Source organism: Adelges cooleyi, unplaced genomic scaffold (assembly GCF_023614345.1).
Source record: "Adelges cooleyi isolate 19-005CV unplaced genomic scaffold, UGA_ACOO_1.1 ACOO_flye_CR_arks_rails_tigmint_CR_PRNA_108, whole genome shotgun sequence".
Taxonomy (NCBI): domain Eukaryota; kingdom Metazoa; phylum Arthropoda; class Insecta; order Hemiptera; family Adelgidae; genus Adelges; species Adelges cooleyi.
This window is the reverse complement of record NW_026095761.1, coordinates 8,625,058-8,641,645: the sequence shown is the minus strand read 5'-3', so window position 1 is coordinate 8,641,645 and position 16,588 is coordinate 8,625,058. Positions and strand designations below refer to the sequence as shown.

The window sequence follows — 16,588 nt, the reverse complement described above, 5'->3', positions numbered from 1 at the left end:
TGTGTAATTAAATACTTTTGTTTTTTTTTTAATTTTAATCGATAGGTTAATTGTGTTGTTTTATTTTATGTAAATGCATTAATTTTGTTTTTTTTTTTAATATTTACATAATGCATAGCAAATAATGTCAACTCATTGCGTGTTTAAATATTAATGCTGAAGCGAGGGAAAATATTTTATACAACTTCTTTGGTACGAAACCACGTGGTATCAACCAGACATCACTTGCGAAATGCTGTGAACCATATGTTTTATTGTGCTCGCTATCGGAGACGAGTTCATTATCTCGGGGCAACAAGAAGGGAATATTAAACAATCGAATTTAACAATAATTAATATTATTACGTATTCAACATTAGTTTTTTGTTTAAAAATTCGATTGTTGAACTTAGCGCTTAAAATTTAGTCTGGTGATTGTTATTCGGTTCGAGAACACAACAGAGAATCATAAGGTAAGTGGTAATGTTAATATACAAATTGTATGTAGGGATAAAATATTATACTTAATATATTCCTACCTAGGTGTACATGTATTATATTATTATTTTTAGTCGTGTACATATTACCATACACATTTAATTTAGTAGCGAACACGCTTATTTGTTTAATAAGGGTTTGTGTTGTGCATTGTGGGTCTTCTTGAATTTTTTTTATATAGTGTAGTCGTGTATGTGTTTGGTGTTAGTGATGTGTGTTAATAATATGTAGTATGTTAGTTTTACTGTCAACTAGCAAGGGCGTTTAAAATTGGAATTCAATCGGGTATAACACCAATCATTACCTACATATTTTAAACCTTTAATTAAACATTTCATATGTTTTGCATTAATATATTATTGTAAGTGTTCGTAGAAACTGAATTTGTATTAGTAATTATTATTTTGTTTTTCAATAAAATATTATAAATTTAATGTTAGGAGGCAACCTAAAAAAATATTGTAGCTTGTAGCTTTAACAAATTAATTACAGCATAAAATGAATATATCAACATAAAACATAACTTTATTTTAGCCATAAGTGTAAAATACATTTGTTAGTGTTATAGTATTTTTATAAATTGCATTCATTTGTTTTGATATAAACATTTTTAATTTGGACATAGTTTTAATAGTGTTAATTTATATATTAATTTTAATTTTGACTAGATGAATTAAATGTTGTTAAACTTGCCATTGAACATATAGATTATTTATTTGCTGTGATATTAGAGTTGAAATTCATTATATAAAATATATTACTGTGAAACATGTCTAAGATGGAATCGCAAGACTTATAATTTTGTTTAACACTATTTAATAAAATATAAATACACAGTCTATCTTATACATTTTGCCAATTTACTCAGGGTCTATCTAAGATAGGCTTTGTTATAATTAAAATGATGCATACTGCACGCAAGCTTTAAATTAATGATAATATTGAATCCTTCAATGTGCTATCTATTATTATTGGTTTGTTAACCATTTTATTATGCTTAAACTTTTATTGCATTTCTTGTTTAATTCCCATACTATTTTTAAAGATTATAATATGTATCTGTAGTTGGATTGTTGATACCTACCTAAATATTTATTTTTAAATTGTAGGAAATACAATTATTCCCTTCATTAGGTACATCAAACTAATTTAATAGTAAGTAAAATAATAATATTTTCCGTTAAGATTTTTGTGAAATAAAAAAAAAACTGATTAACAGTGGCAGGTTAAATATAGCTATGTATTCGTCCTACGTTTTAAACAAAATAATTCTTCTTGTGAATGTTCACGCTCTACAAAATACGTCGGTTTGAACAATAGATCGTGTGTTGAGTGATGACAGATTATTTGGAATTTAAATTTAGAAGTAAAAAAAAACGTGTAAAACGCAATATGTAGTGTAAGATAATAATATTTTTTTTTACAGTGTATTCGAGTTTCAAAAAAAAAAAAATTCGGGTTCAAAAAATATATATTGAGTGATAATTAAGCAGAATATTAAGTGGCGATTGTACAAACTGCAACGCGAATTCAACCGTTTAATAACCGTCCAAGGTTAAACGCGTGTAGTGTACCCATATGAAAATTTCGTATAAAATAAATTACTCTTTAGATCCATATAAAGCTCAAGCATAATGTTATCATCATCGTCGTCAACCAGTACCTAATAATTTCGCGTTGATATTACAATTATTTTCGCATAATTTGTTCATTGTTGTGGTCTAACCACATCGACTGCGGCTGCCTACAAGGAAATGCCTAATAAATTGATCGTCATGTAGTGTTCTTTTCAATTTTAATAATAATTGAAAACACACTTTATTTAAATGCTTCAAAGAATAAAATATGTTGACCATAAGTAGCAAGTTGAAGGCTATGTTTCCGCGTACGCGTGTGTAGGAAATATGTTTTTGAAAGTAAACGAACGATTGTCGAAATTACCAGCGTTTTATGTATAAATTTCATTATATTTACATCGAGTTGTTGGATCGTGATCACCATAAAAACGAACGATATATTTTTATCTGTACAAACCTTTTTATAGCGTAGTATAATGTGTATACACTATTGCGGAGTATTTAACCTTTAGTTGGTTGAATAATCGACTTTAATAATAATCGTTTATATTGGTTTCGTGCAAAAGCAAATGACTCGTGCAGTAATACTATTTTACGTGTTTACATTTTGTTCTTCTGAATTTCGGCTGTCGTACCCCTTTGTTACAATTACAGTTACGAAAATCCATTTAAAGCCCTCACAGAAAATCTCCACTAATAAGGACTGCCGGCTGTGACAATATTTCATTAGAGACCACCCCTGCAATGTAACTAAATTCAGAAAAATTGATGATTAATATACGCGACCAAACCATTTTTTTAGCAAATAACTAAATTGGATTGCAACAATATTTTCGTTCAATCCGAACGGTGAAGTTTTTCTGTTGACCATAGAAAGCGCTAAGCAATCTAAATATAGTTTACAAATAGATTCATAATTCAATCAGATATCCGAAAATTTAGTTTGGATTGTTCAGTGCTCTCTTGCACACATTAATTGATACCATGAGTTAACTTTCTCTTGTCGATTTACAAGTTTGCTATTTTACTGAAAATTTGTCTAAAAAAACACCTTTACCGCGAGAAAAATCTACAACACTGCTATATATATATATATATATATATATATATATATATATATATATATGGTGCACACATTAGTACCTGCGGTTGCGCGCCAAAGTTTGTATGTTATAGATTTGTCACACGTCATCGTGTCTCGTTCAATCTTTTTATACACTAGTTTTCTTTTATATTACTATTATTTCTGTTAGACGTTTGGGCGCGCAGCCGTCCCGTTGTTATATACAGCATGCATTGACGTCGTCTTCGGTCTTCGGGCGTTAACGGCATTTAACGTGTATACATCTTAGACGTGTGCCCATCAGCAGCAGCTGACCAGCATTATTGATTGATTGACGTTTGGCATGCTCATTGTGTTGCCGCCGGTCACTGCAGCAGCGAACCACTTTTTTATTTAAGTAAATATCTGATAATTTTCGTTTTTCTCGAAATCGCCGCTTATATTACATTACATTTTTATTATGGTTTAATATTCCGTAATGAGAATTATCGATTTATGTTTTATTATTATCGTGTTTGAGATTTGAGGCTCGCTTAAGGTGTTGTGTAAGACCGCCTGTATGCACAGACCAATGAATTTTTACTCATATACACACACATAGACCCATGTAGGTGGTCGTCCTTAGTCGGCGGGTTTATTGTTCTTCCATTTCCCTTGCCCCCCGGCTTAACCATAAAACCAACAACAGCTGAATCGTACGGGTTGTGCGACAGGGCCACCTATGTAATATATTTTGTATACTAAACACCTCGACGTGTCATTTTCTCACTCAGTCTTGTTAATTAGTGTCGTATTGTACACGGTAAATTATATGGTCGATGAAACTTCTGGTAGCGCGTTTAAAATCATGTCCATACAAGGTGATTACGGTGAAAGCCCCTACTTAGGTCCATTAAAAAATATAATTATTATTGTATCGTCAAATTAGTACGATCGGTGCGGATGAAAGCAGTCTTATGGTTTTCTATTTTGTTGTTTCGGGAGGGAAAAAGAGAGGTGAACATAAAAATTTCACCGGGATAATAAATTAACGTGGCGTTTTTCTTTTTCTCTCCCCTTCCTTTCCTCATCTTGTACAACACGTTTTCAAAATGCAGCGACAAGGATAGAATATTGCACGGTTTCGTCATAGCCATTGAATAACAAATATATATTATTTATACATACACTACGGAGACTACGCAGTCTGTACAGTTTACCTATCACCGTCGCCGGTAGCCACAAACCAAGTGGGTTACAGTACAGCAGAAAATATATACTAATATTATGATGATTCATAGCGACCGATTTGTGTTACATACACGGGAAAGCGACCGGCAAGGTCATTGTCCAACATCGACACCTACTAAGTTTCCGTTTGTGTGTGTGTGTGTGGTTTGTAATATTACTTGTCGTCTGGAAAAATGCTCTTTAGCCGCGGCTGGATCTTTTTAAATCTCAAAGAAAGAATCTCGTACGCACACACATATCCATTGTCTACACCGAATACCTCGTGGCCGGTTGCCATCGGTGCGTGTACAACTTTTGTATAAAATAATATAATCCTATATACTGAGTTCTGTTTTTTTTTTTTTTGTAGTACAAATTAGCTGACAGCTGGTACACCGTGTACGTGCGCATTGTCGAGTGTGTGGTTTCTATTGAGAGAACGGAGGCGACAACGTATTCTATGTTGGTTGACCTAAAAAGAAATATGAAAATAGTGATCGGTTGGACTATGTTTTCTATGAAAACGTTTTTTACTTCTTCCAATATTATACTTTTCTAATAGTTGGTTTTCTCATAACATTTCTATGCCGATTGCCAGGAAGATGTTGGCGTTTAGTTTATTTTTTTATGACACATTTGGTTGAGCTCTTTCATTTATAAAGACGAGGGGACTGAGGAGGGATCTAAATCGCATTCAATAGAGGTAAACGAGTATAGTTAAAAAGTGTACTCGAATTTAATACTTACAATACCTTTTTTGCACGCAAATTAGCCACAGTCACTTAAAACCCTAGTAACAATAGACTATAAAATCGATGGTGTCTGTTTTGTTTTTGTTGTGATTTTATTTCAATTTTTATTGTTTGAACGAATGTATTTTGGAACGAGAAAAATAAACGAATCACAAATGTTGTTGAACAAAAAACAATGAATATACTGCAAATTTTCTTGTTTACACCAATGTTGAGTCTGCATAGCGTCGCACGTTCTACCAGTTTTCATTATATTTCTAAGAACTTTACTAAAGTACTCTGGCGTGAGCGCTACGTACTCGACTGGATTATTACTCGTCAATAAGCGACAAATGGTTTGTTTGCGTCGTTATTCTGCTCTGTCTAGCGCCAAAATGTCTGACCTGTTTTATCAGAATGAAATACGGATCAGTTGTCAGTTTTAAAGAATTAAGAAACATTTTCTTAAAATAGTTCTTCAAGAATCGAGTAGGTGTTGGAACAAATTAAATTACATTTTCTTATTAGGTATTATATACTAATAAATGTTAAATATGGTCTAGTATTACATTTTGTTGTATTTGAAGACGCTAGAAATCAAGGAATACAATTGAAATTTAAAATAAAATCGAGTCAAGTGCAAAATGTGTGCACCATCTGGTCTTTGTAGTTTGAACACATTTAAATTCAATTGGTTCAACAAGCAACAGCGATTGAAATAATCAGCTGTGTTCAAATGTCTCAATATAAAAATACCATAATTAATTATTACTTAACACATTGTGCAATTGACTTTATTTTATTTTTTATTACATTTTTACGATATACCCTATAGTATTTATTGTAAAATATTATGTCTCTAAAAAGTCGTGGAGTAATAATAATACTTACAAACCATTATAATAAACGTGCAAGTGTCTTGGCCGTTTGGAAGGAAAGAAGAAGTGGAAGTCAAAACAACTGAACTTCAAGACGTCAATTAGACGTATCTCTAAATTAATAGGTTTTATATAATCACAAATTTGAATGTTTAACAAATTTAAGATTTTTGAGTATACGAACTCATAAAATTAGTGACGTGTAAATGTGCCTTTCCCATCACAACTGTTGTGACCTAATATTAAATGCGATAACTTAAGTGATGACAGTTGGGCATAAATGTTTACATTTTGTGCTCAAAAAAAGCTTTAGGGTAAAAACGATAAAATAATTGACCAGATTGTGTTCCTAACTACGCAATTGTTATTGTTTATTTTTTTTCTGGGATGGACAAATAATGCTAGACCTATTTTTGATGTATGCTGGAACGAAGAATAATTTTTGAAATACGCGAATTAAACGACACAAATTCCTTTTACGGAGAACATAAACAAGACGAATGGGTTTTCCTTCTGTTACAATGTCAAGATTAATAACATTTTTCACACTACTATAGTCTATAATATTATATTTGCCGATTTGCGTACTCGTGGATATATTTTAACCTAAATCAAAATATGGTTATCGATTGTCGTGTAATCTATATAAATATGACTTTGAGTCGTCAAGGAAACCGACATATTTCTGTATAATCTAACATTTTTTATACTTTTTTTTTTCACAAAAGAATTTGGTTAGGTATAACGTAGAGTCGTGACGGTTTGCATTATTATTTCATAATACGTTTGTCCCGTTATGCAGCCTATGTAGTTTTTTTTTATATACCAGTAAATTTATACGGTTAAAAAAATCCAAGATTGTCACAGCAATCGCGCGATTGACGTGCACCAGTATTGCGGTGGCTAATTAAATGTCAACCAATAGGTATTAAATATTTTGTCTATTTAGGTTTATTACATTTTTACAAACCATTAGGTAGCTCGTCAGACTAGTTTTTATTTTTTGCTGAATAACTTAAAAACCATTTTTTAAAAAGATTTTTTTATTACGTTGGTGGTTCTTGTTACATATTAACATAAAATTATTATTGTATATTTTATCCGTTAAAACCAGTTACGGTTCTCAGTCAGTTTTTATGGTTTTTTTTTTACAATTATTTTTGGTCGTTTAATATATTTTAAAAATAAACATGTCTTTTTTCACACGGGAAATTCAAAATGGTACCAAGACGACCATTCTTCCACAAAATACAGCTATATAGTAAAAACAGCGGTAGTTAGTACTCAAAAGTAAATCTTCAACACATTTATAATTATTGTTATTTTATTGCCGTATTGCCTGTATCATCATGTGTATAATAACGATATTAGCACTATAATATTCTGTATTAAACGTGTAACTAATTTTGGAGTCCGGGAAGAGCGTTGGTCTGTGTATTGAAGACGTTTTCATTACCATATCAATTTATTGGTCTTTGATGTCATTAATGTTTAATAATTAAACAATTATTGTCTCTCAGCTTTTGTACAGTTGCTATTATTCTTTACAATCCGTATACGTTGCTGTAAGCCACCCCGTCGCTATTTAAAGCGAGTCCGAACCTTAGGCGTCCTTCTATACATCAATACAATAGAATTTTAAAAAAAATGAAGGCCAAGGTCAATAATATGTTAATATATTTTCTGTGCATTGGAAACTACTGTGGGAAATTCACTTTAAATAAAAACAATACTAATATTAATATTAAATATTATAATGTAAAAAAATAATAATAATTTCTCCAACAAAATTTCCCATGAAATATAAAAATAATGCTAGTGTCTTTTAATAAAATAATAATAAACAGTGGTTAACAGTTTCATAAAAAAAAAAACTTAAATAACTCCCAAACATTTAAGCTAATCGTTAGACTACTTATTATGAGTGAGTACTTAATAGATTTTAAGTGTACTATAATAAACATCTTGCATGCTATATCTGCATTATACATTACTCATCGCCACACGCCATAATGGGTTATAATATGACTAATAGACTTTTGTAGATTCGTTTAATTTATAGTTTATTAATGCGGGTGTTCCTAAGGTGCCCCTACCATCGAGTGTTGGCCTAGTTGTCGCCGAACTATGAATTAACATAATGATAGACAATTTTGCACACAATTTTGTTTATAAGTAGTTTAAGTTTTCCTCATAGCGAAAACAAATTTTTAATTAGAATTAGGCAAAATTGATTTAAATAACAGCTAAAACAAATCGAATAAGATATTAATTAAAACTTAAAAAAAAAAATGTATTTCAAATAATTTACTTTTTGAAGGGCTGCGGGGAAAAATATCAATGTCAATTTTTTTTGAAAATGAGATTTTGGTATCAAATTATTTGTATTGATGTATTGTATCTTTTATAATCTCGAACCAAGGAAAAAAATAGGTTATTACGTTTTGAAATTAAAAACATGGTTTTCTCAGAATGTTAAAAAATTGACATTCATCTTTTTTCCCCGCTGCCCTTCATTTGATAGTTTTCAAATAACATTTGAATAATTAAAATATAACCAATTTTATTTTAAATACTTTTATTTATTTATTATGTTAATATATTTGTAAATCTATAAAATTACAAATAACATAATTTAATAAAATATATTTTAAATACTTTGAGGGTTTAATAATATGTTGCACATAAAAATATCTGTTTTTTGTATTTCTTCTCTGTTGAGTATTTTATTTTGTTTAGTTATTAATGCAAATTAAATAGTTATTTTGACCTCAAGTTATCGCTACATAGTCTGTTTATTTAAAATATCATTATCAAAATTAAATTTAAAAAATACATAAAAATGGAAGTACTGCTAGTTGTGTGGATTGCTATCTGTTTCGTTTGCCGGAACAGTTGGCATGTGTTCTCCATACAAATAGTTTGTCGTACTCTATTAATATACCGCTCCGTGATCAGGAAAAGGAAAAACCTCTAAAAATAAATTAATATAGTGTGCCTTTAGAATTTGCATCATCAAGGCCAAATTTGTTGTTCTATGATAATGACTATGTATAGTAATAACCATAATAAGAATATAATATTATACTGAAAATATAATTGAAGATTGATTATCGATAACATTTTTATCTTGTGAAATTAACACAAATACCATAACTAGATAACGATGATTTTATCGAAAGTTCAATAAGAATAATCACTATAGATTATGTGTACTATACGTTTAAAAATTAAAATCCCACTTAATATCATTAAACTTGTAAAAATTGTTGCCGTCACAAGTTGTATTAATTTGTTCTTCTTTAATTTGTGTTCCAGGATCTAGCTAAGAGGTTAAGTTCCAGAAAATACTTCAGAGTATGTCTGGAGATTACTATTCCGTGTTGGGAGTGACCCAGAATGCATCCATAAACGATATTAAAAAAGCGTATGTATTATTTATACTTAATACTTATTCCTATATACTATCATCGATTGGTGATTAAAATACAACTATTTACTTATATTAACAGGTATAGAAAATTGGCATTAAAATGGCATCCGGACAAGAATCCAGAAAACCAAGAACAAGCGAATAGAATGTTTAAAACAATATCTGAAGCTTACGAAGTATTATCTGACGGTACTGAAAAAACATGATGTATCTCTGTATTTGTACAAATCTATTACACTCTTAGAAATATCTTGAAAAAAATTGTTTTAAACAACTCTAAACATATATATATAATGACTAATTAAGCTAATTGTTTCTCAAAGAATAATAATGAATAGAATATTTAATGATTTTAAAAACTGAAATAGTGGCATACCAAATTATATATATATATACTAAGTAGTATATACTACTACTTGTAGTACTACTATATATATACTAGTATATATATATATATATATATACTAAGCAGGGGCTATACCTTAATATTGTATTTTCTTCAAACAGAGACAAAAAGAAAGTTGTATGACGACCAGCGTAAAAGAAAATTTTCTGCATCACCTAAGCCGTTCTTCTACAACTTCTTTGAAAGCCCGTTTCATCGTTATTTCGGTAGAACCCCTAATTTAAAGTTTATTTTGTGTCGAGTTATTAACTATCATTTAACAACAACAATAATCCGTAACTAGCATTATTGGCGTGCGCCGTCTAGTCATGGTCGTACCTTGGATTTTTTGTTTAGCTTACAACAAGTAAATTTAGTTTTATGCATTTGGAATTTATATCAATCAATTAAAATCATTTCGTGCATTATGTAAAAATTATAATGTATATTGTATTTCAATATTCACTAAGGTAGTGTAAATAGTACCTAAGAAAGCTGCCCATTCGAGCTATTGCTAATTTAATTTACTCGTTGACTGCATAGCAAGTTGCTAACTAATTAATAATCCTAATGTATTTATTAAAGTTTTAAAAAAGATAATCATTGACCGGCTCTTCAAAAAATATTATCTTAAAATACAATTTTTTTAATAGACTTGCGCACGCCTATGTAAACTTGTTTTTAATATTTACTGATTTACATTTCACTAAAACACCAAATAAAATTTATCAGAGCCGGAGCATGGAAAATTAACAAGAAGAATTGACGCCTATCTAAAGCCACTCTTAACCCTATTAATTTCTCTTTTCATACTAATAACAACATTTTTCTTTAAGCAAAGTTGGCAATAAAAATCCCAAACCCAAAGAAATTGTATAGTGTTTTTTTTGTTTAATCCCAGCGAATGTTTGGTTTTTACCCAAAACTATTGGGTTTGTGCATACCTCAGAAACTTAACTGGGTTGGGCTTAAAAAAAAACCTGGGTTATTGCCAACTCTGATCTTAAATGATTATTAGTTCTTAAGCCTTAATTACTGATTTACAGACAAAAAACGAAAGGCATACAACCAATATGGCAAAGATGGTTTGATAAACGGTGGAGCAGGACATGGTGGTCGCCGCAGAGGCCCTCGACACACTAATCACTACGATCCATTTGGCCAAGACTTTGGATCTGGATTTTTCAATTTTAGAGATCCGGAAGACGTTTTCAGAGAGTTTTTCAACACTTCTGATATTACAGACCTTCTATTTCCGGGTATGTATTGGACATTGATATATATTGTAGTGAGATTATGTAAATTTTATATTTTGTGGTTAAGTAATAAATGTGCCAGTACCATGCGACCTTTGTAATATGTAGCAACTTCAGTGTTAATCAATTGTGGAATTATGTACACATAAATATATTACAGACATAATGTTTTTGTCAGTAATTAATCACTCCATAATTAAATAGTTTCAAACATATTTTAGGCCAAAGGTACAGTGGACATCATGAGATGTCGACGATGATGAATCCTTTTGGATTTGGAGGTTTCGGCGGAGGATTCGGTTCTGGATTTGACGACATGTTCTCAATGGCAAATGCGGGATTCGCTAATGGCGGTGGTGGCAGTGGCGGTAATATAAAAAGAACGTCGATATCCACAAGATTTGTTAATGGGAAAAAAATTACTACTAAAAAGTATGTAATATAAAATGTAAATCAGTTAGTTAATGATAACTTTAAAACTTGCAATATTTACGTCTATTACAGAATATCAGAAGGAGGCAAAGAAATAGTCGAAACATATGAGAATGATATGCTCAAGTCGAAAACTATTAATGGCGTGCCACAAGCAATTGCATACGGCCATTAGATCGATCTCTCTTTTCACCTCATTCTGTATTGCAAAATAAAAAAGGTTTATGCGAAAATAAACGTTCTCCATTCTAATATGGGAAAATAAATTAAACTTTTTTTGTATAATAATTCTATTAGAAAATAATTTTTTTTATTCATGAATAAAGTATATTTAATACTACTAGGTTTTTTTTTTTAAATAGCTGTGACATTGATTTTAAGAAATAAATTAATTTTCATAAAAGCACGTAACGATAATCTATCGACAGGCTCCACTGATTAATAAGACTTACACTATTTTTACGCGCTTTCATAATTTTATTATTATAAATAAATATATGTATTTTAACTTAATTACCTTTTTTGGTATATCATATTTAAAACTAAATATAAAAATAAATACCCAACTATTTATTGTAATAATAATTGTTATAAAAAGATAAACTTATTTTCTCTCTCGCCTTTTCTTTTTTTTTTTTTCATCTAGAATAATATTAGAGGGTTTCACCATCTTCCTATTGTGTTTTCTACGTATGTTGTATGAGAACTCATTTCGTATTATATGGTGTATCACCAACATTGTACTTATATTATTAATGAGATATTAATATGAATAAATGTTTAATGTTTATTAAATATTTAAAAACTGTGTGTTTCTTAATGTTTAATGTTTATTAAATAGAAGCTGTCCGGACCCGGCGTTCCCCGACATTTAGTCTGCCAAGGCTGAGCAAAATAATTCCCCATCCCCACCCCTCATCTTTAATCTCTTATCTTTTATCAGATAACAGCGTGACAGAATTTTTGTGACACTTTTTCGGTTATTATGTCCTCCTCTTACTCAAGGGTCCCAGTCTCAGTCCCAGATCCTAATCCAACAGTTAAAAGCTTGCCCAGAATCGTGGTACATAAAATCGGCCTGTTCCTTTAATCATCACCTACCATTTGCTCGAGTACCGTAGTTACAAACCAAGTGTTTATTTTGGGTTACTATGGTTACAAACATTTAATTTATTTAAAGTACAAAGTTCGTGTTTGAGGTCATTCTTAGGGGAGGAATTTTCGAAAAGTACTATGCCAGTTAGGTTCGCGGGAGTGTACTCAACAACTTCTCAAAGTTTCAGGACGATCGGATGAATGGTGTACTAATGCATAAAGGACAAATAGACAAGAATTCGTTTTTATATATATAGATTTAAAAACAGTGTGCTGCTTATTATTACTTTTGTCTGTTTGTATAAATAATTGTTCGAGCCTAATGTCATTTGAAAAGCTTTTAATTAATATTGATTGTATGTATCGTTAAACAATTAGTATTAGTGCAGTGTAAGTGTTATAATATAATATAAACGTCATAATTGAAAAGAGAGCATTGTCATTACGGAGATAATTTTTAAATCGGCTGCTTTAGATAAATGAATAAATGTACGGTAGAAATCAAAGTGTTGGGTATTTTTTATAATTCAGCGTTAAACAAAAATAATGTAGTAAATAATGAAAAATTCGCAAAAACACGAATTATACCTAACTTAATAATAAAAAATTGTTAATTAGTTAATTTATTAATTATAGATAAAAAAAATGATTTGAGATAATTTCAAATTAAATTTTAATAACTAAAAAATTGTTATTCATTTATAAGTAATAAATTATCTTAAATTGTTTGTCTAAATCAGGGCTCATACCAGGGGCAAATACCCCCTCCCCTGAAATATTTTGCTTATAATAATGGTCACGTAAACTTTCAATTGTTTTAAAATATACACTACCTCTTAATTGGGCCTTAGTAACTTGTGCTCTTACAAATAATTTAATTTTTGACAAGGAATGAAGTCGAAAACATAAATGTATTGTTTTTATAATTATAATACTTAAAAATCCAATATTTGAAAGTTGTTTATGGTTTGTGTGTTTTTCACTTATATTTAATTACTTTTATAACTAGACTCTTTGATTTTTACTGTTTTATGTTAATGAATTAAACTTTATTTTTGGATAAATCAGACTTAATTTGTTTTCACCAAATTCGGAAAATTTATCACATTTCATATAAAAAAATGAATCAAAGAATGCTTATCTCTGTTCAAAATTAAATTTAAAAAAAAACGATTGAAACCGTTTTTTTGAATCTACTTAAAATAACTAATATCGTTAGGTAAATTAGTATCGTTTATTCGCATAAACATTTTGTCGATTTAGTTCATTGACTTCTTTTCGATCGCCAACATCAACAAGTGTTAGTGTCTAAAATATAAAAAACGTTACAGTCTACTTAAAGCTTATCGGCTAAAACTATAAAACATGGTACACGCTTTAGCCTGCTGGCTCCTGAATAGTGATTATTTCTGATCTATAATTTCCTTGCGATTTATGACGACTGTATAGTCTTAATTAATAATTATATGTTCTGGCTGAAACGTTTGCATGACGACGACGACGACGACTCGTTATATTGTTCGTTTAAAGTAGACGCGCTACTTTCGTGATGCTATCTTGTGTCGTTTTCGAGCTAGGAGGCTAAATCTAAAGCATGTCCCATGCTAAAAATTGTCCATAGCCGACTTCTTCTAAACAGATGTTCGCCCATTATTTGGTATCGAATACCGAGGATTTTTGTCCAAGACATTATCATATTGTGATCAGATATCCGCGTATAGAGGTAGAGGTCATAGGGTCGAAGTCCAGAGTATTATACGTCTAAATCCGGAAGTAATCGGTAGCGCAAAGGGGTAGGTATACGACGTTCGTGTGACGGAGAAGGCGAATATGTGGCAACGTTGCTCACCCTCGCCACCGAATAATCGATGCACCACTACAGGACGGCCGCCGCCAAAGGGGAAGGCCACCCTACCTCGCTCACACTATGGGTATGGCCGCCACAGTGTACCAATATCGATGTGGCACAATCTAGTTTCGATATTTCTTACATCACCACATCGATAATAGTAACTGGAGAGCGATTTTCTACATTTTGAATTTTCCTGCGAGTAGTGTTATCGACAAATATATTTAAATGGCCACGTTTAGTTATACGGCTATAATGTTTTCAGCTACATATCAATTGGTTTCAGTTCAATAAGCGTAAATCGTAAATGTTGACAAACTAATAATATCATACATAGATCGCGCTAGCTTAAAAAAGAGAAAAAAAGACAAATTCAGGGATACCAAAACCTTAGATTTGAAATATTTCGATATACGGCCTTCTTGTACTGGCAGTGCGAATTATTTATTGGATTTATGCAACTCGACGGAGGTAAAAAATATGAACGATTTGTTTGTCGATCGCAGAATTCCTAAAACAAATTTATTTCGCATAATACCTCAAAGATTAGAGATTATTTGCAGATTAATTTTTTTTTTTTGACATATCTTATCAGTTTTTTGTTTTTACTTGAATATTAAGAGTGTATTTTTTTAGGTTTTTTTTTATACAATAAAAATTAAGTTTATTGTTTTGTATGTAGTTTACACATTAAGCGGCTAGTTATAAAATAACCAATATTGTGCTGGAAAAAATCGTTTTAAATGTATACATTTTGGTTTTTATTTCGAAGGTCATTGTTATTAACCCGTTTTAATATAATTAAATATTATGAAGTTACGTTGTTTGCATTCGATTAATTATGTTGTACAACAAAATGTTGCCTTTTATTTACGAGTAAAAACAAAATATATACATTTTAAAAAATTTATTTATTGGATTAGAATCTAGTCTCTAGCACGTCAGTTTAAGCATAGGTACAAAACAAAAATCACAATTTTCTTTTGTGTTTAAAATAAAAACTAAACATTTTACATTACTTATGAGATTCGTTCCGAATTGAGTGGAATTAAATCAATTTCATAGAAAATATAATAAAAATAAAAAACTTTGAAATAAATTATATTATTCTAATAGTACAGAACTCTTAAAATACCAAAAAACTGTGTTTTTTAAAACTATTTTGGATTTTATTTCGAGATCTTATTGTAATGTGAAATAGGCAGACTATGCGCATTCATAGACAATTTTAGAACCTTACACCATAAGCCTGTGGTTTTCATACCACTCATTACTGCTGGCAATTATTATGTTTATCAACATTTGAGGATTGAATAACTTACAACTGACTAATGGTGGACAACATTAACGGTTAAGTCTAACTTAAGCTATAATAATAAGCTATACTGGGGTATATGGCTTTACTATCAATAATATTCAATATAATAGTAATAACTAATAAGCAGTAGCCGGTGCTGTAAGTATTAGCGATGGGACCTTTACATATTGTCCGGAAAACATTATTCTATTTAGGTATTCAAAAGTTATATACATAATCAATATAAAATACATTACTTTCATTAAAATTAAAAATATTTCGTCAAACAATTTTTTACAAAAGCAAAAAGATAAACCAACAAAATTCTAATTTTAAACGAATTATTCTTTCAGAATTGCTTTTAAACACATATTTTTCTACAACATGTAGTATTACTAAAAAAATATGACCAATATTTATTTATAGAAGGATCTATCACCTTTTTCCGTTTTCGTAAGTAGTTTTTGTACCTTTTTTTCATAGTAGTCAGTGGTGGTTGTTTTGAAATTTTGGGAAATCGTAGAGAACAATAGCATACCCTTATAAGTCGTCGGTTTTCGTTAATATTTCCAATACTTTCATTTTGAATATAATTGTTTAAAAGTAATTTAGTTAACTGTTTTTAATTACTTTAGTCAAAACTTATTTTGTTACGGTATTAGTACAATTCATATAACAATCAAAAATGTTAATGAACGATTTTGAAAATGTTACCAAACCTAACCTATCACAATTTTAAAACAAAACCCATACATTTATTCAATTTTTCTTTGATACCAAAGGAAAGCTGGCCTAAAAATAATTGTTCTTGCACATCTAGCAGTTCTAAGCTTTTAAATCGCCTTTAAACAGTTTTCGGAATTTATAGCGTGTTCTGTATGTTTGAATTATTTTCTAAAATTTATT

General features: G+C 30.1%; 1 protein-coding gene across 3 annotated transcripts; it reads left to right on the top strand.

Annotated features, from left to right (window-relative positions):
• Positions 1 to 273: 273 nt before the first annotated feature.
• On the top strand, positions 274 to 12,187 carry LOC126845602 (dnaJ homolog subfamily B member 6). 3 transcript variants are annotated; one of them, XM_050584354.1, is made up of 7 exons: positions 274 to 452; positions 9,254 to 9,362; positions 9,448 to 9,557; positions 9,876 to 9,980; positions 10,800 to 11,012; positions 11,231 to 11,441; positions 11,514 to 12,185. In XM_050584354.1, the coding sequence occupies exons 2-7, from the start codon at positions 9,295 to 9,297 to the stop codon at positions 11,614 to 11,616; spliced, it is 810 nt and encodes a 269-aa protein (XP_050440311.1). In that variant the 5' UTR covers positions 274 to 452; positions 9,254 to 9,294; the 3' UTR covers positions 11,617 to 12,185. The 3 variants fall into 3 exon arrangements, with proteins under 3 accessions (XP_050440311.1, XP_050440328.1, XP_050440319.1); XM_050584362.1 differs by lacking the exon at positions 274 to 452 and adding an exon at positions 3,369 to 3,514 and having other exon boundaries at positions 11,514 to 12,187; XM_050584371.1 differs by lacking the exon at positions 9,876 to 9,980 and having other exon boundaries at positions 11,514 to 12,178.
• Positions 12,188 to 16,588: the final 4,401 nt, after the last annotated feature.